Raw genomic sequence first — 22,335 nt, forward strand, 5'->3', positions numbered from 1 at the left:
ACTGCTTGCCAAGCAAGATAAAATACATTTACCATTACCTCTTGCAGTCAACTATGCCAAGTTAAGTCCCCAAAAAATGTCTGTGAAAACTCAAATTTAAAATGGTCTGAATAAATCCCCAAGAGGAGACATGTAGAGTGAAAGGTCACACTGTCTAAGTTCCTGTAACAGCTTCAAATGTTTTTCACAGATGAGCAATAGCAATAACACTAACATGGATGAGGAAAGAATTATGGCTCATCTGTAGTTATGGTACCATTGCTGGTGCATCATATCTAGTGACCATAACACAAGACAAATGACTCCATTTGATAGTATATGCATTCCAGAAAGCCAGCTTGCTCTTGCAACCTAACTTTAAAACCCATTCAATGACCAAAAACAGAAAATGCAGCAAACATTCAGCAACTGCAGAGTGTTCAGTTCCATTCGCAACTCCTCAGATAATGAAATAGTTTGTGCCCACATGCAGCAAGACATGTAGGACATTCAGGCTTGGGCTGATGCAAGTAACATTCGCACCACGCAAGTGCCAGGCAATGACCATCATCTCCAACGAGAGTCTAACCACCTCCCCTTGACATTCAACGGCATTACCATCACCAAATTCCCCACCATCAACATCCTGGGGGTCCTGCTGAGCCATTAACGAGCTCTCCCCCACCAACTTGATCGCCTTAAAGTGTCAGTCAAATAGAAAGATTATGTATCTGCAGTAAGACATCTAGAAAATATTGTTCATGGCTATGAATAAATAAAAACTATTCGTGTGTAATATCCATGTAAATTATTTTAATTAATTCATTGCAATTTGGATACAGAGCAAATAAAGAAATAGATTATTTTATACCAGTACAGAACAGTTTTCCTGATTAAAGAGTGGTCACTTTAAAACTAAAGTCTTACTGTGTTTTGACAGCCATTCGTGATAAGAATTAAACAACTTTTTAAACAGAGAACAAATTGTTCTTTCAGTACAACCAAACATACATAGAAAGAAAACATAGCAATACAGAAACACAAATATATAAAACAAAACAGAAAAAAACGTGTACAATACAAATGTTAACACCTGCTCAACAGGAAATCCACAGTATCCAAATTTGAATTCAAAAATGCACATTAGCATAATTACCAAAAGTAATTTTTAAAAACTCATACAGTATAAACTACCATGTTTGACAAAATTCAAAGCAACAGTCACCCTGTTGGGTTTTTATTTGACTGAATTTACTCAATGTACTGCTGCAACAGAGTATAACGTGACTGTACGAAGCATACTCTCATTTCTATGTTTTTACTCTGGTTAAGTTCAGCTTTCTCTCTTTTTAAAAATGGCTGAATTCTGTAGGTCACCCATAAGTCTCAAAATGTTATTGTACATCAAAATTGAGCACTGATTTGCCAACTATTTTCATGGATCAAGCAATAGGCTGCATTTACTATTTTTATAGTCTGCTTTAGTGAGGAAGATTAATTAAAAAGTATAATAGATCCACTCATATCTTAGCTGGATTCTTCTTGATCAGTGCCTGGAAAGGTAGATTTACTTAACTTTAGAGGACACCATTCTTTAAATGAAGGTGCATTTCAAGTATTGAGTCAAGCTAAACCATAAAACTGGTAGTGGGGTTGAGGGGGATAAAAATCAGAGTTCTGTCGGAAAGACTTTTTTGACTTAACACACTTGTTGTCTTATTGTTCTTACAAGACTGCCTTCTCAGGTAGGTGACCATTAAAGATGACATCTCATTAGACGAAACCACAATGTCCTATTTTTAAGTATGACAGATGGAGGATAGGATAAACATCCCTTTGATTACACTGGAAAGGAATCTACTGGTTAGGTATCCAACTGCATTAACATTTTAACTAAATTCAAAATAGTCCTAAAAATTTGAAAATTCACAGGAAGAATGGATTTTTAAAAAGTGTATTAAAAGCAGTTTATTGAAACCTCTGGAAAATATCCATTAAAAGCAGAACCATGCCTGTACACATTGCCATCCTGCATGCAGAGAAACATACCCTGAAGGTAAAAACACGAGAGGGAAATTCCCATTATGCAGTTCCAAGGGGAGGATGAAAAATGTGGAGTGTACTTTCAATCAAAAAAAACATACACCACTATTTAAAATGTCTCCCACATTATCTTCAAAGGGGTAAAGAATAGACATGGCATGGTGTAGAACATCTTTACTAAGAGAAGGATGCAGTTTTGCAATTATATTTAAGAAATAGAACTTGAAGGTATATGAATTATTGCTAGTTGCTGCCCTGGAGATATCTCAGAACATCAACAGCCTTAAACTAACTCAGGCAGCAAATACTGCACAGACTGCTCTTTGCCAGCCAATAGCAAATATTGCTATGTTGCTATGTTAAAGGCGCTATATCAATACAAGTTATTGTATGTCGCAAAGGGAGATGATCATGTTCTTGGTGAAAAGATCCTGCGCCCTTGTGAAGAAAAATATATGCCAGATCTTGAGTTATCAAAGTGAGTGTACCTTCTTCACCACAGCATTATCCTCAACCTATCCAAGCAGTCTTCAACTATGCATCTAATCTTTCTCTTTGCAAACTCCCGCCTCAAACTGGTAAACTGCTGAAGCATTGTTCAAAGAGGAAACGGGTTCTGCATGAGCCACAACTGCTGAAAAAGCTACATTTCTCTGGATTTCGCTGGTTTGTGTTTATGTGGACTGCTGCCATGGCTACGTGCTTGGGTCTTCCCTGAAAGCGAGTTTCCCAACCCCTGAAGGAGGAACGTTAGCAATACTCAAGACACTAAACAAAGTAACAAGAGTACCTCTACTAGTATATGGATTTATAACATCCTATGCATTAGTTACATTCTTTGGATCTTCTTCTAGTACTGGGTCAATACTCGGGAGCTGAAATGGCCTCACTGTAGGCAGCACATTTGGGGCTACAGAAGCAGTATCATTATTAGTCACAGAACCCTGGAAGTTGGTTCCTGCTAGCTGTCTGGATCCTATGCAAATGATAACCGGACAAGAGTGTAACTTTAACACTTTCTAATGGGAATACATAAGCATAAATGCAGCATTTTGAAAGAACATGACTGGAGTTGGATTTAGCGATTAATCTGGTTATTAAGATAGATTAAATAAAAAGTACTTCTGAAGCACAGGGATGTGTGTATCATTTAGAGAAAAATATAAGCATTTGCCTATTGCTTAAAAAGCCACGCATCATTTCCTAACAGCTACCCGAAAATAGGTGTTTAAAAGATTGACAATCCCCTTTGTTTGGTCGCCACAAAGATTAGGCCTGTCATTAAGTTTTGAACATGAGCATTTTCAATATTCTGAGCTAGAACAGTGCGTGGGATGGAAAAGACTCAGTGCCTTGTATATCAATGAAGCTACAGAAGTTTCATACCACGAGATTGGTTTGGACCAATATGGCCTATATTTCACATTTTAATTATATTTTCTCTTTAGTTGTATGCTCCGTGTTAGGTATTTACCAATTTGAATTTGGACCTGGAATAAATCCAAAGAATTAGCAGAAAGGCCCAACTGTTCAAAACCAATCGTGGAAGGCAGTGCAGGTTGCCTCCTGCAGAAATGTTCTCCAAATGAAGAGACACCGGGCTAATCGAAACTCCCTTTCAAGGGAGTTAACAGGTTCATCATCTGATCTACTTGGTCATTATGGAGCAGAGAAATTACTTTATTTTAAATGTAAAACCTGCTCTATAAGAGCAGGTATCCCCACTCTCCATGCCTTTACCTTGAAATGTAGAAAAACTCAAGAATTTGCACTCACTTGTAAATCTGAATCAGGAATTTTCTGAAATCTAGGTGATGCGATGTGGATGGCAACAGATGTGTGTGAAGACTGAAGTAACTGGGTCCGCTACCAATGAAAACTGCACCCAGTGATTCAAGGCATATTAAGGATGTTGGTCGATAACCTTTTTAATAACCCGTAAGAGTTACTAAGGCACAACCATGTGTAGGAGAGAGTGTAAGAGAGAGAGAGAGAGAGAGAGAGAGAGAAGCAAGGAGGAGGATGAGAGCAAGGTGAGGTCATGTGTGTTCCAGATCAAAAATCTCAGTGATATATTACCCCATTGGATGCAGAGTATTGTGAAAAGTTGTTTTTCTTTGAATCCTGGGGTGGTGGGGGGCAGAAAGATCATTTATTTTACCACTATCCCACTTCTTTTTTTTTTACATTTACAAAAATAATTGAAAATTGCCCCCCAACTACTCGGCATAATTGACTAGTCGATAAATCACTCACATTTCTGAGAATTTATCTTATCCTTGGTTCTTTAGTGTTCTGCTAGCATGTTGGTTAAATTCAAATCTAAACTTAACATTTCATTTAAACCTTGCTTTGCTCAATATCATTTAGAATCAGCAAGCTCGTTATAGCTAACAGCTGTTATTCATTAATAAATACTGATCGGCTCTACACAATTTTTCTAACATTTCAATTTTTTTTTAATTAAAAGTTACAATTGAATCAGTGAACCTGGCTGTGCAGTTCAGCCACGAACCTGGGCAATGTGCCCATGTGCACTTTATGGGGTATAGCAACTTCTCTCGTTTAGGATAAAAATAATGAACACATTACTCAAAATGTGAGACTGCAGTCAACATTTACACATTTGATTAGACAATTTAATAAAAAATAATTTGAATAGAACTTAATCTTATACAAGTAACTGCATACAGGTACAATAGGGATTATAAAGTTTAAAAAAAACTGCAGTGGACGATGCTGAAGCTAGATTTATCCATGACTGCTTTAAGTATAAAGGGAATCCTCATTGCTGCTCTTCGCAACATTGTTCCCACCTTTTTGCCCAAAAGAAAATTGCAACAAAACCCATTTGTCATGGCAATGAATAAAGAATAACCTCATTCCATGGCTCTTCGCCATTACTGATCTTCATAAATAACTATTAAGATACTGTTCTCCTGAAGCATATTTAAGATAGGCACAAGCGTCTACTGGCTTTGCATTTTTAAGTACTGATGTGGCGCATAATGTAGTTCTATACACTGGACCCGTATATAAATATATCTTGAATAATTTGCCTCGAGTAATTTGAACTTACAGGAGACACGAAGCAGGAAAAATGACAAGGATTGAATCACTTTTCATTTATAAAACAGCTGCATCAACTTGGATTTGTTTTGGTGTTTTTGTTTCCATCTTCTTTTAGTCAGGCTTGGAACCACGTGCTGAGCATGCCTTCATTACATTCCATCACATGCACGCATGGAGCAGTCAAATGGGCTAGCACCAATTACACAGGCAAGGTGCTTAAAAGTATATAGAACTGCATTCTTCTGCCTACAGCATCCTCGAATCGAAAAACATTCTATCGTTACATGTAAACTGTTGTATTATAACAATGCAATTCAGCACATGGAGATCGTAACGTTAATACCCAGGTTCCCATGATCTGCAAAAAGATGAGCTATGGAAGTATCGAAGACTAAGCAATCACTATTCATGATTGCTGCTGCAACCCCATCATGGATAGACCTTGGAGTGGCCTCCCACGTAAGGCGTCTACGATTTCCGTTCAGTTCCAGTCTGTAGGCAAAGTTTTCAGCTTGCTTACGTGTGCCTATTAGAAGAACAATAGCAAAGAATTGTTGGTGGCCCTCGTACTTTTCTTGTTTCTCTAGCACCAGCATGAAGTGGTGACCAAAGCAGGATTGCATCATAACCCAATCCACGGCACCAGGAAGGTTGATGTCAGTTGCCAGAAATACTATGTCCTCCCCTTGCAGAGTTGTAATGCTTTTGTGCGCATGCATGAGGTGAGGCATGACGGCCTCCAATGATCCTTGCCACTTGCAGGAGGCTCCTGGACAAGGGCACATGTATGGGCGAAATTCACACACCTCTTCATGTTCTGGTTTCTCCGTGTGGTGCAATGACAAGAGACATCCAGCCGAGGCGTACTGCATGGGGTGGGGGGAGGCGAGAGGAGGAGGAGAGAAAAAAAATCTCAATTAGTATAATAAATACATTTTAAAGAATCACTACAGAAAAACATAAAACCTACAATCTTTGTACAAATTTCACTGTACCATTTGCAAATTTTGTATAAAGTAACAAGACATAAGCATTTTAGCAAAGTATAAATATATATATGGCCAATTAAGTGAGGGAATGAGTGCGGAGGCAAAGTTACACTACAATGTAGACAAACTACCAACGCAGATACAGTCTCAATCTAAATTCAAATACTTTGGCATAAAAAAAATGGACTGCACCGAAGGCAAGTGTTGCATCCAGAAGTCCCTATCTTTGTTATGAATCCCAATGTAGGCAGTGCAGAGAAGTGCCACAAGGCTGATCCTAGTGACACGAGAGGGTTGCGTTTGAGGAAAGACTGAAGAAAACTGCTTAGTACAGGATCGTCCAAGAGGTGATTGAGCTTTGCAAGATAGATAAGGAAATGGAAACTGCAAATATGCAGTATTATTTTTAAATAAATTGTAAGTTAGTTCAAACTAGTAAGAGGTAAATTTAGTTAGGACTGATAGCACGAAGTTCATCATCACACAATGTGATTGACATATAAAATAGATTTCCAAATAAAGCAGTGGAGAGGAAAACCCAGGAATTGTTTAAAAAGCAATTAAATGGGAGAAATCATGGGGTCTTTCTGAATGAATGATGAACCAAATGGCCATCTTCATTTGTAATTATCTTGTGATCTTATGTGTAACCTCAGACCCAAACTTGTCAGTGAGAAAGGTAAGTTTACAATTTCTTGAACTGTTTTTATTGTACACATTATGCACAGAAAAACTGCAAGACCTTGCTTTTCTTTTCAGAAGAATCAATATTCACAAGGCAAATAGCTTTTCCACATCCATCTTTTATGATGAGAACTGAAATTGTGCCAATTTGACACTGGATTATTTCCAGCCAAAGATAACTGTTTTAAGAAGGTTGGGATTTAACCATAATGGAAATGGTACTACACCCATGAGAAGTTAAAGCTCGAATATAACCCCGATGAACAAGATAGAGCGCCACACATCAAAGGCAGTGACTCATGGCAGAGTATGGCTCCATAAACATCTATAGGTCCTTCAGTACTTTCCATTCATCATATATGAACCTAGAAAGGACAGGAAGGCCATTTAACCATGGGGAGCCAAGTCCAATCTAGCCCTAACCTGATGCTCATACATACACACTTACATCAGAAGTCACTAAAATTGATCAGGAGCAGAAACCATGACAGATTTTTCCTCTGTTCTTCACTTCCAACACTACTCAGTACAGACCAGGGATCAAACACAAAACTTTCTTAAATAAAGAAATTGCATTTATATAGCACCTTTCATGACTTCAGAACATCCCATAGCGCTTTACAGCCAATTAAGTCCTTTTGAAGTGTGATCACAGTTGTAATGTAGGAAAAGCAGCAGCCAAATTGCACACAGCAAGATCCCACAAACAGCATCAAGATAATGACCAGATGATCTGTTTTATTGATATTGGTTCAGCGATAAATATTGGCCAGGACACTGGGGAGAACTTCCCTATTTTTCTTTGAAATAGTGCCATGGGATTCTTTACATCCATCTGAGAAGGCAGTCACAGTCTTAAAAATAACTTCAAGGTAGAAAGAATATCCTCTTCACTGTTGAAATTAAACCTCTATATTTAGCTGGACTAAAAGTACCATTTAGAACTATGTAAAAACCGTGATTGGCTGAAATTGCAACCTTTCAAGTGGTTGATTTTCTGTGGAATCTTTGATGATTCATTTCATCAACTCAGTACGACCAAGTTGTTTATTCAAGCCAGAGAAGTGTGACAACTGATCGGCTTTTGCTACCGACAGAATTAGTCCAAGACTTAATTATATTGATGATGTTTTTTAAAATACATCCACACAACTGTGTCAGTGTCGTCTTTGCAGCAATACGGTTTCAAAATCTGACAATTAATCTGCATTAGAAGCCATTTAATGCCTTAATACAAAATAAACTATACAATAATTCTTGAACTAATTTGAATCAATGTTTCCACGAAAAATGAAAGTTGTTCTCAAATGCATATATGGATGCAATCTTCCACAATTAAGCGAAAAGAAAACTCTCCACAAAAATATATTTTACTTGAACTTTAGCATAGTGACAAAGACTAGAATACATAGAAAAATATTACTTCAGGCTCAGTAAATGCAAGTGTTTTTAAAAAGTGAGGAAAATTTAACCAGTATAAAGTTTGGCAAAGGCACTTAGATTCAAACAAGATGAAAATAAAGGCACCATTTTAAGACACAATAGTTTTAAAAAGTGACTTAGCACGATTCAGAATATTTATGTATTAGAAAGGGAAAGGATAGATATTAATTTTTGAACTAAAAGCAATGATTGCCACATTTTCACTAAAGTAATAGCCCCTTAAAGCCATCTAATAGCATATTAAATTAATTTTAGAAAATTTAAAAAGGAATTAGTTAAGTAGTAAAAACATCATTAGTACTACTGATAAGTCAGCACTGGTCAATTCCCAGGCAAGGACTCATCAGAAATTTCCTAGCATTTGGTCCCAACGTCAACGTGACCCTGAAATCACTTTCCGTAATTGTTTTATCCACAAGGAGCACACCATAAATGGAAACATCATTAAAAATATCCTACAGTCAGGTCAAAAATCTGATCCAAAAGATGCTTCTTGGTAGAAAGGTAAAATATTTTAATAATGAATTAATATGCACAAAAAATAATGACCTATTAGGTAGGGTGTTCCTCCTTCCAAGAATAAAGCCGAGCTTGACAGTACTGCGAAGCTACAGGTTAAGCACAGGCATGAAAATCTCTCTTTCGTGATGGGCAGTGCTGGACTTCATCCTATTCCTATGTTGTATAACTTTAATACTCTGAATTATATCCCTACAGAATGGATCAATTGAACTTCATTCTGCATCCTCCACACTCCATAGAAGCATACCATAATACAAGTTTGGGAATGGGAGGCCTCCGCATGGGCGCTGTAATGCTAGCTGTCATGGCCAATCTGCCAAAAACTGTCACGTACTGTACTGAAGTCTAGACTGTAATAATGTATAATTAATCTGTGAGCATTGCTCCATGTGTTGGCCTTTAACTGGAATATGTTTGAAGAGTGCTTAGAAACTAGTTGCGGAACAGGTGGAATGACCACCAGTCCTGTAAGATGGCAGCAGTGCACTCAACCAGTTACTTGGCAATCCATGCTTAATAACAATGTTGCCGTGGACCTCTGTACCATAGAACAATTGTAAACAGTTATGGAAGACAAAATAACCTAAGCCTCTACAAGTACCACATTAGAAATGATGTTCCAATTCTTACTTATGTAGAGGTAGTTAAAATGATGTGGCAACAATTTCTTGATCTCAATGAAACTAGGAAGCAGCCACAGGTTAAAAATTCAGCTCCAGGGCCATCCTTCAAGAATATCACATAAATGCAACTAATTTACAATAAGGGCTTACAAGTTCAGTCCTTCATGACTCTCGTGTTTGAATAATTAGAGGAATCACATGTTGATTCAATCTATTTGGAAGCAGTTTTTCCACATAAGAAATACTGTCACATGCCTGAAAACTGATGGATTCTTTATTTACAAGAATTAAATTAAGGACTCTGGATCAGTTCCTATGGAGTGGAGGGTAGCCAATGTAACCCCACTTTTAAAAAAGGAGAGAGAAAACAGGGAATTATAGACTGGTCAGCCTGACATCGGTACTGGGTAAAATGATGGAATCAATTATTAAGGATGTCATAGCAACGCATTTGGAAAGAGGTGACACGATAGGTCCAAGTCAGCATGGATTTGTGAAAGGGAAATCATGCTTGACAAATCTTCTGGGATTTTTTGAGGATGTTTCCAGTAGAGTGGACAAGGGAGAACCAGTTGATGTGGCGTATTTGGACTTTTAGAAGGCTTTCGACAAGGTCCCACACAAGAGATTACTGTGCAAAGTTAAAGCACATGGGATTGGGGGTAGCTTGCTGACGTGGATTGAGAACTGGTTGGCAAACAGGAAGCAAAGAGTAGGAGTAAATGGGTACTTTTCAGAATGGCAGGCCGTGACTAGTGGGGTACCGCAAGGTTCTGTGCTGGGGCCCCAGCTGTTTACATTGTACATTAATGATTTAGACGAGGGGATTAAATGTAGTATCTCCAAATTTGCGGATGACACTAAGTTGGGTGGCAGTGTGAACTGCGAGGAGGATGCTATGAGGCTGCAGAGTGACTTGGATAGGTTAGGTGAGTGGGCAAATGCATGGCAGATGAAGTATAATGTGGATAAATGTGAGGTTATCCACTTTGGTGGTAAAAACAGAGAGACAGACTATTATCTGAATGGTGACAGATTAGGAAAAGGGGAGGTGCAACGAGACCTGGGTGTCATGGTACATCAGTCATTGAAGGTTGGCATGCAGGTACAGCAGGCGGTTAAGAAAGCAAATGGCATGTTGGCCTTCATAGCGAGGGGATTTGAGTACAGGGGCAGGGAGGTGTTACTACAGTTGTACAGGGCCTTGGTGAGGCCACACCTGGAGTATTGTATACAATTTTGGTCTCCTAACTTGAGGAAGGACATTCTTGTATTGAGGGAATGCAGCGAAGGTTCACCAGACTGATTCCCGGGATGGCGGGACTGACGTATCAAGAAAGACTGGATCAACTGGGCTTGTATTCACTGGAGTTCAGAAGAATAAGAAGGGATCTCATAGAAACGTTTAAAATTCTGACAGGTTTAGACAGGTTAGCTGCAGGAAGAATGTTCCCAATGTTGGGGAAGTCCAGAACCAGGGGTCACAGTCTAAGGATAAGGGGTAAGCCATTTCGGACCGAAATGAGGTGAAACTTCTTCACCCAGAGTGGTGAACCTGTGGAATTCTCTACCACAGAAAGTTGTTGAGGCCAGTTCACTAAATATATTCAAAAAGGAGTTAGATGTAGTCCTTACTACTAGGGGGATCAAGGGGTATGGTGAGAAAGCAGGAATGGGGTACTGAAGTTGCATGTTCAGCCATGAACTCATTGAATGGCGGTGCAGGCTCGAAGGGCCGAATGGCCTACTCCTGCACCTATTTTCTCTGTTTCTATGACCCAAATGGAACCAAAAAGGTCTTAACGAGGCACAGCTTCCAATTAGTTTACTTCTTTTGTATATGCTAGTCTTCAAAAGACAACTATTGTGATGTCTTTAGGAGGTTCATTGCCCGGTGCCAACATCTTCGGTTCCTGGGAATGCAGAAAATGCAAAAACTCAGACAGGCTGGATTAACTAACAGAATAATCTCAAATGCAGGTACTGATGCAATCAGTTGGTGATTAAAAAAAAGTTCAACATGAGGTGCAAGAAATTTTCGCTGGGGTAAACAAATGGGGTAATGTTACAGATCTTGCTTTTCAAAAAATATACAATATTTGAGAGATCACATGCAGCATCACTTGCATCATCGTGGCTGGAACAGCAAAAGTGCTTTTTTTAAATATATGGAGGCTGCCCTCGCTTCAATAATGTTTTAAATTGGGATAAGAAAGCTGGGCAAAAATGGACAAATGATTTTGTTCAATAATTAAGTTAAATAAAATAAAAAGGGACTTTAGTAGATAACAAGTGCAGCCAAGAAATGTTAATTTCCACTTACAGTAGTATTGCAGCAAGGCAGTTCAAGTCACTACTATGTTACCTACCAAGATATTAACATTTAGTATTCTTATTTGCTTGTAAAACCAGCTTTAGATGAAAGCAGCTCCACAATTCTGGCTGACAGCAAGAGACAGTTAGGCCTGGTGAGGGCAGAAGCAACACATACTCTACATGCAACCTCTCGCCCCAAAGAACTAGAAAAAAGAAATATAGATTGTTTCCTCCAAAGCTGTTGCTTGCTCACATACTGTAAAAGTCAACTTGGAAAGAAAATACTAAAGTGAACAAGTTGTTTCTAGTCCAACATTTCATTTATAAAACATTTAACATTTCTAATTACCTGACTGGAGACTAATACTTCACTCTTTTTTTTCAAAAAATAGCATTATAAAAATGTACATTACTTAAAATTTACAATAATGTACCTAGCATTTGTAAATGTAACACATCTTGTTACCTGGATTTTTTTCATTCATTTTTAATGAAGTATGTCCTCAAAATCATAGTTCCAATACTTCTATACAGGGAGACATTGCCTATTTTTCTTGTTTGCTTACTAACTGGTGTACTGAATTACATGAAAATTCCCATGAAACATACTCCCAAATGATTCTGCAAGATGAACAGGTCTCTGGAGAAAAAGCAGTGCTTTTTAAAATTATGTTTACTCCCAGTTTACGTGACAGCTCTTTTCAATGAGCCGACTACATTAGTCCTATTCAGCTACTGCTTCAACTAGATTCTTAATTTAAACATTACTGGTCTATAATAAAAATGAAGCTAATGATTACAATAAATCTCCCTTTTTAAAAAGCTTGTCAATAGATTTTTCTTCTCCACTAATCACTGTTTAGTGAAGAATGGTTAACCTGATGTCTCCCTCAAAGCAGCTCAGAAAGCGCACAAAAGGTTAGCTTAGTAATATGTATTAGTTAAGACTCTTTAGCTAATGATACTTCATTAGTAATTCCATCAAACGACAGAGCTAAAGATAGGAATGCTTTTCACAGCCTAAATCATCTAACACCAATATTATAGTGAATCTCAAGAAAAAACATTGATTCAATTGCTGGTTTGCCCAAGGACTTACCATATGCCTGTGCTCTGGATGCACTCTACACACATGCCGTGCCGAGGACGATAGTGATCGCCTTGTTTTGTTGAACTGACATTGCAAATGCATAAAATCCAGCACAAGATTGAAACACTGAGCAAAGCAAAACATCACAACCATCTAAGTATTAAGGCTTAAAAGAAAAAGAGCAGCTCACTGTATCAATACACTGTTTCTTAAATAAAGATTCACAATTCCCTCCCCAACAGCATCCTCATACTTTTGCTTTCTCTCCCGGTATTTAAAGTAGAGATTGAAATATATCTGCAGCAGCAGGGCAACCAATTGGGAGTACAATATGATGCAGTCATGTGATCAACCCTTCAAGAGAAAAACCATCTAATTAGACCTCCCATCTTAAATGCGATGTTTAGAACACCCGGGAGAATTCACTGTTGAATCCTGACCCCTGAGACTAATCACGCAAGTGAACTGGCTCCAATTCAGGTGGATTTCTACTGATATACCACCACTGGTACAAAGGATTGATGCTAGGGATAACTTTCAACGGCTGGAACTGCTGAATTACCTTCCATCTGTGAAACAGCAAGAGGTTCTAATGGGAGGGTGTGAAATGGAAAAGAACGGAGAGCAGATGGAATATTAACTGTTAAAATTTCTGCTGTTTTTTGTTGACTAGGCGCGTTAACCAGACGGCAACATTTATTTACCACTGCATTAAAGACAATTAAAAATCCCGCTGAATCTGAACTCCTGAAGGGATTTTTTAAACTGCTTAGCATTGCAGATGAGTGTTAATCAGCAGAACACTTAAAGCATAATACACACTATTTTAACAAGCAGTCCAACTGCACACAATGTCCAAATGAGTAATGCTCATTGAAATATATTTTAGAATATAATCAATGAAAGCTGCATTTAACATACCAAACATTAAAAACAATAAGTCACAAGTTAGGAAGATTTGTACAACTATCTACAAGTCATTTCAAAATGCTTACATGGAAACACACACTTTTACACTGTTCTCCAGTGTGTACATTTGGGGATGGGGGGGGGGGGGGGGGGCGGAGGGGAAGGAGAGGGAGAAAGACGGTAAAACTACACAACAAAATATTGTATACTTTTGTTGCAGCAACTGGTCAATCAAATACTACCAGATACAGAAGTGCATCAAAACCATGGAGATGTAACAATGGGCTTGAGTTGCTCCTATTTTTTTTGGAGCAACTAGTTCAGAATATAGCATCTTACAGATTGCAATTCTCGGCATTTAGTTTGCTCCAGTTCTAGTAAGTTAGAATAGTTTCATTTCAGAACAGATTATTTTTTTCTAAAGGGGGTGTGTCCAACCACTTACGCCTGTTTTGCAAGTTTAGGCAGCGAAAACTTACTCCATTCTAAGTTAGTTTGGAGTAAGTGTAGATTTTTGTACGCTCAGAAAAACCTTGCTTACACTTACAAATCAGGTATAGGGAACGAGAGATTGGGGGGGGGGGGGGGGGGGGGGGGAAGAGCGGAAGAGGGGGTTTACAAACATTAAACACTTCACTTTTACAAATAAAGAGCCATCATCAATAATAAATGATAAATAAATCAATAAAATCAAAAAAAATTAAAAATAAAAGAAATAATAAAAAAAAAAAATAAATAAAAAATTACGTTTCTACTCACCGACTGCAGCACTGGAAGCCGTCCAACAGCATGCTGGGATGGGGGCTTCCCAGTGTGTGTGTGTGTCTCTCTCTGCACCAGTGTTTCTAACAGCAAGGAGTTGGGGGGGGGGGGGGGAAAGAAAAAGAGAAAGATGGGGGGGGGGGGGGAAGAGAAAGAGGGGGGGGGGAAGAGAAAGAGGGGGGGGAGAGAGAAGAAAGAGGGGGGGGAAGAGAGAAGAAAGAGGGGGGGAGAGAGAAGAAAGAGGGGGGGGGAGAGAGAAGAATGAGGGGGGGGGAGAGAGAAGAATGAGGGGGGGGAGAGAGAAGAATGAGGGGGGGGGAAGAGAGAAGAAGGAGGGGGGGGAGAGAGAAGAAGGAGGGGGGGCAAAGAGAGGGGGGGGCGAAGAGAGGGGGGGGCGAAGAGAGGGGGGGAAGAGAGGGGGGGGAAGAGAGGGGGGGGCGAAGAGAGGGGGGGGCGAAGAGAGGGGGGGGGGGAAGAGAGGGGGGGGGGGAAGAGAGGGGGGGGGGAAGAGAGGGGGGGGGGGAAGAGAGGGGGGGGGGGAAGAGAGGGGGGGGGGAAGAGAGGGGGGGGAAGAGAGGGGGGGGAAGAGAGGGGGGGGGAAGAGGGGGGGGAAGAGGGGGGGGAAGAGGGGGGGGGGAAGAGGGGGGGGGGAAGAGAGGGGGGCGAAGAGAGGGGGGGCGAAGAGAGGGGGGGGGCGAAGAGAGGGGGGGGCGAAGAGAGGGGGGGGCGAAGAGAGGGGGGGGCGAAGAGAGGGGGGGGGCGAAGAGAGGGGGGGGGCGAAGAGAGGGGGGGGCGAAGAGGGGGGGGGGGCGAAGAGGGGGGGGGGGGCGAAGAGAGGGGGGGGGCGAAGAGAGAGGGGGGGCGAAGAGAGGGGGGGCGAAGAAGAAAGAGGGGGCGAAGAAGAAAGAGGGGGCGAAGAAGAAAGAGGGGGGGGAAGAAGAAAGAGAGGGGGGGGGAAGAAGAAAGAGAGGGGAGGGAAGAAGAAAGAGAGGGGAGGGAAGAAGAAAGAGAGGGGGGGGAGAAGAAAGAGAGGGGGGGGAGAAGAAAGAGAGGGGGGGGAGAAGAAAGAGAGGAAGAAAGAGAGGGGGGGGAGAAGAAAGAGAGGGGGGGGGAGAAGAAAGAGAGGGGGGGGGAGAAGAAAGAGAGGGGGGGGGAGAAGAAAGAGAGGGGGGGGGAGAAGAAAGAGAGGGGGGGGGAGAAGAAAGAGAGGGGGGGGGAGAAGAAAGAGAGGGGGGGGAGAAGAAAGAGAGGGGGGGGAGAAGAAAGAGAGGGGGGGGGAGAAGAAAGAGAGGGGGGGGAGAAGAAAGAGAGGGGGGGGAGAAGAAAGAGAGGGGGGGGAGAAGAAAGAGAGGGGGGGAGAAGAAAGAGAGGGGGGGAGAAGAAAGAGAGGGGGGGGGGAGAAGAAAGAGAGGGGGGGGGAGAAGAAAGAGAGGGGGGGGGAGAAGAAAGAGAGGGGGGGGGGAGAAGAAAGAGAGGGGGGGGAGAGAAGAAAGAGAGTGGGGGGAGAGAAGAAAGAGAGGGGGGGGAGAGAAGAAAGAGAGGGGGGGGGGGGGAGAAGAAAGAGAGAGCGGGGGGGAGAAGAAAGAGAGGGGGGGGGAGAGAAGAAAGAGAGGGGGGGGGAAGAGAAGAGGGGGGGAGAGAAGAAGGGGGGGGGGGCAGGAAAGAGGGAGGCTGAACGGGCCCCGAAGACGACTGGCCACGCTGAAGACCTCGGGCGGGGCCCACCCCCAGCAAGATGACGGGTGGGCAGGTCCCGCCGAGGACATGGGCTTGGGGGGGGGGGGGGGGAGAAAAGAGAGAGTGCGGAAGCTGAACGGGCAGGAGGGAGGGAGCGAGGCCCAAGTCCGATCTTCGCCCGGGGAGCCCATTCAGCCATGGCTAGGGCCGGCATGCTTCGGGCCCCTCCCACGCAGTCTCGGGGGCGAGGAACTGCTGCACATGTGCGCACACTCTAGCGCGCATGTGCAGAGGTCCCGGCACTGTTTTCAGCGCCGGGACCTGGCTCCGCCCCCGACCCCTTGTGCTGCGCCATGCCGAGTATAAAGACGTCCTGAGGAGCTCGCAGAATCACAAGATAAGTTTTTATTCCAGAAAATTGGCGCACCTTATGGAGGTGCCCTGTTCTTAGAGGGCGGAAACTTGGGTCCATTACTGCTAAACATATTACAGTTTTAGATTTTAGTCTTATCTTGGAGGAAAAAATGCTTCCTTTACCTTCGAAAGAGCCGGCGCAGACTCGATGGGCCAAATGCTGTACTATGATTTAATTCTATACCTAGTGGTAATGGCCAGGTACAGATAGTCAATTATGCTACATCCAGAACATGAAGCAAAATGATAAGAACTCCCAAGATAAAATTTTTTTAATTCTCCAGAATTATCAGTAAATTGCAATTATAGCTTTCATCTATGTAAAGAGATATATAAAATAGTACATTGAGAGAAAAGATCACCTTGCTTGCTTTTCAGATTCTGGGTTGTGTAGCCCAACGTTCAATATTTGCATCATCACTACTCAAGTTACTCAGCAAATCATGATACAGGAATAAGGTAGCAATCACTACTGTGCTATGTGGTAAAAGCAACACAAATGATACGAAGGACATTACTGCCAAGTTACATTAGTGCTTAGCACAAATGTACATTACTGAAGTTACAAAAAGGTGGTTCTGGCTTCAAATTATACAGTAGCAACGTTTTTTGTATTCTTCATGTCTCATGTGAATGTTTTCATGTTGCTGCTGAGGAGATTCAGATAAGTGGTTCATTGAGAGGGAGTGGTGGGCAGATTGCGCTAGATGAAGCTATCCTTGCATGGTGCAAAGAACAGAATGCAATTAAAACTGTTGCTGATGTGATACAACTTGTGGAAATGAAACATGAATGTTCAAATTGTGACTACTTTTGATAGGGAAGTACAGGGCTGAAATTTGAGGCCTCCAGGTCGTCGGAATTGGGGCGATAGCATCCCACAATTCAAGGGGAAAGCCTCTTTCCACTGAAGGTGCTGCCGCCGCCATATTTCCAAGATCCTCTGCTTAGACGGCCTGGACATCTGCCTGAACATAGTTGTAGCCCAATAAAGTTTTGCAAATCAGGGTCCTATGATGAAAAGACGCCAATACATGTACAAAGTCCGAAATCCTCAGGACTGAGTTAGTGCCAGTTTTTGGGTTTTTCCAGATTTCAGTCAAGAAAATCAATAGTCTGAAATCCAGAATCCTTGACTGAATCCGTGCCAGATTTCAGATCTCGCCGCCCACCGATTCCCACCGCCCGCAGCCCCCCAGCGCTGCGCTTTTTACCAGTAAGTAGCCTCCTTATTCCTGCTACCAAACTGAACCACCCCACTGTTGGGCTCCTCAAAAATGTCCGGTTTTCGGACAATTTCGGATTCCGGACAACTCCATCTGGGACGTGCAAAAGGTCCAGTTTTTGGACAATAATTCCGGATGACTGTCAGCTATGCGCAAAATATCCGGTTTTCGGACAATTCCAGACTTCGGAGTTCCGGATTCGGGATGTTGCATCTGTACTATCCTTGGTGCCCGAAGCGGAATTAACGTCAAGGGGTAGGGCCACTGGCAACCGATAGCGGTAAGGGCTATAATCAGCAAAAGAACATAATTTAAAAGGGTAGAGTCCACAAAGGTGATCATACACTCCATAGAAACTACAGAAATTTGAAGCAACTGGTCAGAATGTCGCACATCCTCCATAGTTTCAGACATGCTGCGGCAACTCCTAGGCAGGCTGTCAAATACTCGCAATAAATGCTGGTGCATGTCAAAGAGTCTCATTTTGTAGGCTGAGCCTCTGAGGGATGCATCTCAAACCCTTGTAGTAGAGCTTTGACCAGGCTTGCCCAGCAAGCCATGTCCTTGACTTCACTTTCGACTGCCTCCTGCTCAGGAGTGCTGTGCGAATCTCGTTGTGCACCTCCCTCTGCCTCACTATCCAAACCCAAAGGTGCCGGATGGTAACATTCTGGAATGATGCAGTGGAAAAACAGCATAACTGGGCATTGAACACAAAAGCAAATTCTCAAACTAGAAAAAGAATTAGCATAACTTACTCTTCTCAGTGGCAATGAACAAAGTTTTCAGGGTGACAACACCTCTTTAAATACTGTAGAGCTCAGGTGGAAAACCTGCCCAATTGTGCTGCCTCAATGCCTGTGCATCCTGCCATTGAAATGCAAATAAGGACCAGCTGTCACCTTGTCGGGCGGTTGGAACAATCACCCGTATAATTGATGGGAGGAAATCTAATCAGAGTAACCTGTTAAAAACTATTTTAAGCTGGAGGGTGACCAATTATTTTCATGTGCGTCTGTAAACATAACATGAATCAGGGAACAAGGAGGAGTGAAGAACGGGCACAAGGGGCAGCACTGAAAATAAAGACAGATTAACAGAAAAGGGAGATTGTTTTAATTCATTCTCGGGACGTGGACACGTCACTGGCAAGGCCAGCATTTATTGCGCATCCCTTGTTGCCCTCGAGAAGGTGGTGTTGGGTCTTCTACTGGAACCACTACTGTCCGTGTGAAGTTGCTCCCACAATGCTGTTCAGTAGAAAGTTCATGGATTTTTACCCAGTGACAATGAAGGAACGGCGATATGTGTCCAAGTCAGGATGCTGTATTACTTGGAGGTGATGGTGTTCCCATGCACCTTCATTGCCCTTCTAGGTGGTCGGGGATTTGGGGGGTGCCACCTCCACAATGTGGATTTAGATTTCATTAATTTCATAAAAGGAATCAGTTAACATTCTAACTTAAGATTTAAAGTAACTAGAAATTTTGTTTGCCAATAGATAGCTAACTAAATAGATTCTGAAGACAAATTTGTTCTTGCAGCCAAACTACATATAGTCCATGCCAAGTTCAATACATGCTACACACCAGAAAAGGCATTACAGCTCGCAAGGCACAATATTAATAATTTAGATTCTGCTGAAGGAAGATTGCACTCCACTTAATTTCTTATCTGTTTCGAAAATGATGAAGGACTGAACACTTGTGCAGCAAAATCTGTTAAAAGGGCAGCTAGCAAGGATTTAGGGAGGAGAAGTGGACAATAGACACGTAGTGTTATGTATTAAAATTTTCAAAACAATTTTTGGAAAGTCTGCACACTAGTAATTACCAACTATAATTTGGAGTCAGAGAAGTAGTCAAATATGGTATTCGATAGGTTCATTTAAGAAGTTGCTTGAAACCCTTGTTAATTTAACGTGTACAAATGGTATAAGAATATTATAAGCAAGTCTACAAAAGCAGCAACATTGAAGAAGTAGAGATGGCAAATAATCCAACCAAATTCAGAATTGTTTGAATCTGTTGGTTATATAACTAACTAAGCAACAGATACAGTACATGTAAAATAATTACTATGGGATCAGCAAAAAAGGAAATATGCTGTACCTGATAAAGGGAAGAAGTGCAAGGGTTACTGCAAATAAATCTGTGAAATCACCAGCCGTATGTTCTGCTGCAGTAAAAAAAGGGCAAATTAACAAAAAGGTACTGGGGGGGGGGTTCTGGTAAAGGAACAGAAAAAAAAACAAAAGCAGTTATAGTGTTGCTATATAGAGCAATTCAGACCCCAAATAGGGTACGGTGTGCAATTCTGTTCATTTAATCACACAGAACGATATTACTCTTTAAAGATTTCACAATCTTCGACAAGAAGCCAAGTTATTAGGAATGGTTAAAGAAACTAGGCTAGTTCTTTTAGAAAGAGAGAATTGGGGACCTAATCAATGTTTTTTTTATTTTAACAGTTTAATTGTTCACTGTGGCAAGAGTTCGAATAACAAGGACAAAAGTTAAAAATTAAGTCAAGTGTAGGAAGGGAAGCAAGTATTTAAAAAAAATGTAATGGTAAAAGACTTCTACTTGGCAGAGGCCAGTGATGGATTTCTGGAGAAGGAAGGATCTAAGGAAAGTGAGCAGGTAGATAGGATGAAGATTGAAAAGGGACAGGTTTAGTCAGAACAGCCAGTTGCCTTGTTGCTCCAAAAATGTGTTATGTTCGTTGTGCTTAATCTTGATCACATTTTCCATCCATCCAAAAACTAACTGCCATCTATCAAGGCACACTGTCAAAACAATTTAATAAAAAGCTGTTCTACTTAGACTAAGTCTTAGCTTTTAATACATGCTCAATAAAATACCAGTGTTAATTGCAACACATTTTCCAGAGGTTGTTCAAGTGCCACCTTGATGTTTTTTCTCCCTCATCATATTTCATGATGACATTTTCATGCATCAGTGACAGTAGTTAACCTGCTGCATCAACTACATGCTTATTGCAGAACTGCCACTAAATAATTTTTAAGATGTGGTTTCGATTGCTTTGCAGAATCGTGAATGCTGCAGCTACTCTGCAGTCCAGCGTCTGTATTATAAACTGCCATGCATGCCAGAATATACTGTTAAAAATGTACAGCTACTGCATAGAAATATCCTTCACTGCGGTCAGTACTAATGCCATTTTAGAGTTAATTTTCACAATAAACCATATTAAGGAAGATGCACTGTTCTGAAATGATTTTGAACATTAGTATCACCTTTCCCTGTTGCAAGTGTGACAGATTATAAATTCCATTATCTTATGAATTTTGCATTGCTCGTCTTCCAAAAGCCTTTTAGCTTTAATTTATCAGCTGTAGGTCATACGCATTACACCCCTGCTGAAGAATGGAAAGAAGAACTAGCTGTCACTATGTTTTACTAATGCTTATCACTATGCTTTTATGCCACTAATAAGTGTATGGACTATTAAATAAATTTATTACTCAGTGTTGTCACTTGCATAATTTATTCAACTGTGGGAATTGGGAGTACTTTCCCATACTATACTTAATCCACAGTACCACCTAGATATTGATGCTCTAAAAATAGACATTTTTTGAATGTCAGTCCTGGTCTAAATTTGACATTTAAAAACACAATTAGCAGTTTAAAAATTGACTGACGGCAAATTTGAGAATTATTTTAAGGATTTATGTCTGTTACTGGTAAAGGCATGAACTGGGACTAGATGTTTATAGAATGTCAAGAATATAGAAATTAAAACTCACATGACAATCTTGGATAAGAACCCAAGTTATCAGGATATGTTTATGAAACTGGGCTCGTGCCCATAATGGAGGTGAGCTGCAGATTAGCCAAAAGGCACAAAGGCAAAGCTGTTGTCAGCAACAAAAAATCCAAACCAGATTTCTATGAACCATTTTTAAGAAGCTACTTGGCTGAGGTGGTAATGATGGAAAACAGGACATGTGACATTATCACACCATTACTGCCTCGTAAATAAACCTAGACATTTTAGGGCAAGTACAAAGAGCATCCGCCAGAATTGACAGCAGAATATTGGGCGGCTACTAAAGTGGGCAGGGATCCAGCACAGCAGATCCACATCCCAGCCTAAAAATAGGGCTGTATTCCATGGAAAATCCAGCCTTGTGCTTCTGATTAAGTGCCACATTTAAAGAAAGAAGGTACAACATCCAATTTTCCACTTCTTGAAACAGGAGGAGTGGGTGGTGGGGAATTGGCAGGCTAAATTAAAGGAAATTCTTCGTCTCCATTCATCTCCCTGGACTTGGAAGTATAATCGCCATTCCTTCATCGTCACTGGGTTAAAATCCTGGAACTCTCCCTAACAGCACACGGACTGCAGCTGTTCAAGGCGGCAGCTCACCACCACCTTCACAAGGGGAATTACGGATGAGCAATAAATGCTGGTCTTGCCCGTGACGCCCACATCCCAGAAACAAATACAAAAAAAAGGGAGTGAGCTGTTGCTAACAGAAGCAAAGAAAATGAAGGAAGAACTCGTTAAAATGGAAAACTGAGGGTAGACTGAGTGATTGAATAAGCGCAAATTCATTA

At 41.1% G+C, this 22,335-nt stretch overlaps 1 protein-coding gene across 1 annotated transcript in view; it reads right to left on the reverse strand.

Moving 5' to 3' along the window:
* Nucleotides 1–772: 772 nt before the first annotated feature.
* The window catches only part of siah2l (seven in absentia homolog 2 (Drosophila)-like), a 63,469-nt gene continuing 41,906 nt past the window's right edge, over nt 773–22,335 (reverse strand). The window contains exon 2 of the mRNA XM_070882950.1: nt 773–5,960. Within this exon, the coding sequence (XP_070739051.1) occupies nt 5,409–5,960 (552 nt within the window). The 3' untranslated portion in view covers nt 773–5,408. The remainder of the gene's footprint in view (nt 5,961–22,335) is intronic.

The sequence above is a fragment of the Pristiophorus japonicus genome, chromosome 6 (assembly GCF_044704955.1).
Source record: "Pristiophorus japonicus isolate sPriJap1 chromosome 6, sPriJap1.hap1, whole genome shotgun sequence".
NCBI lineage: Eukaryota > Metazoa > Chordata > Chondrichthyes > Pristiophoridae > Pristiophorus > Pristiophorus japonicus.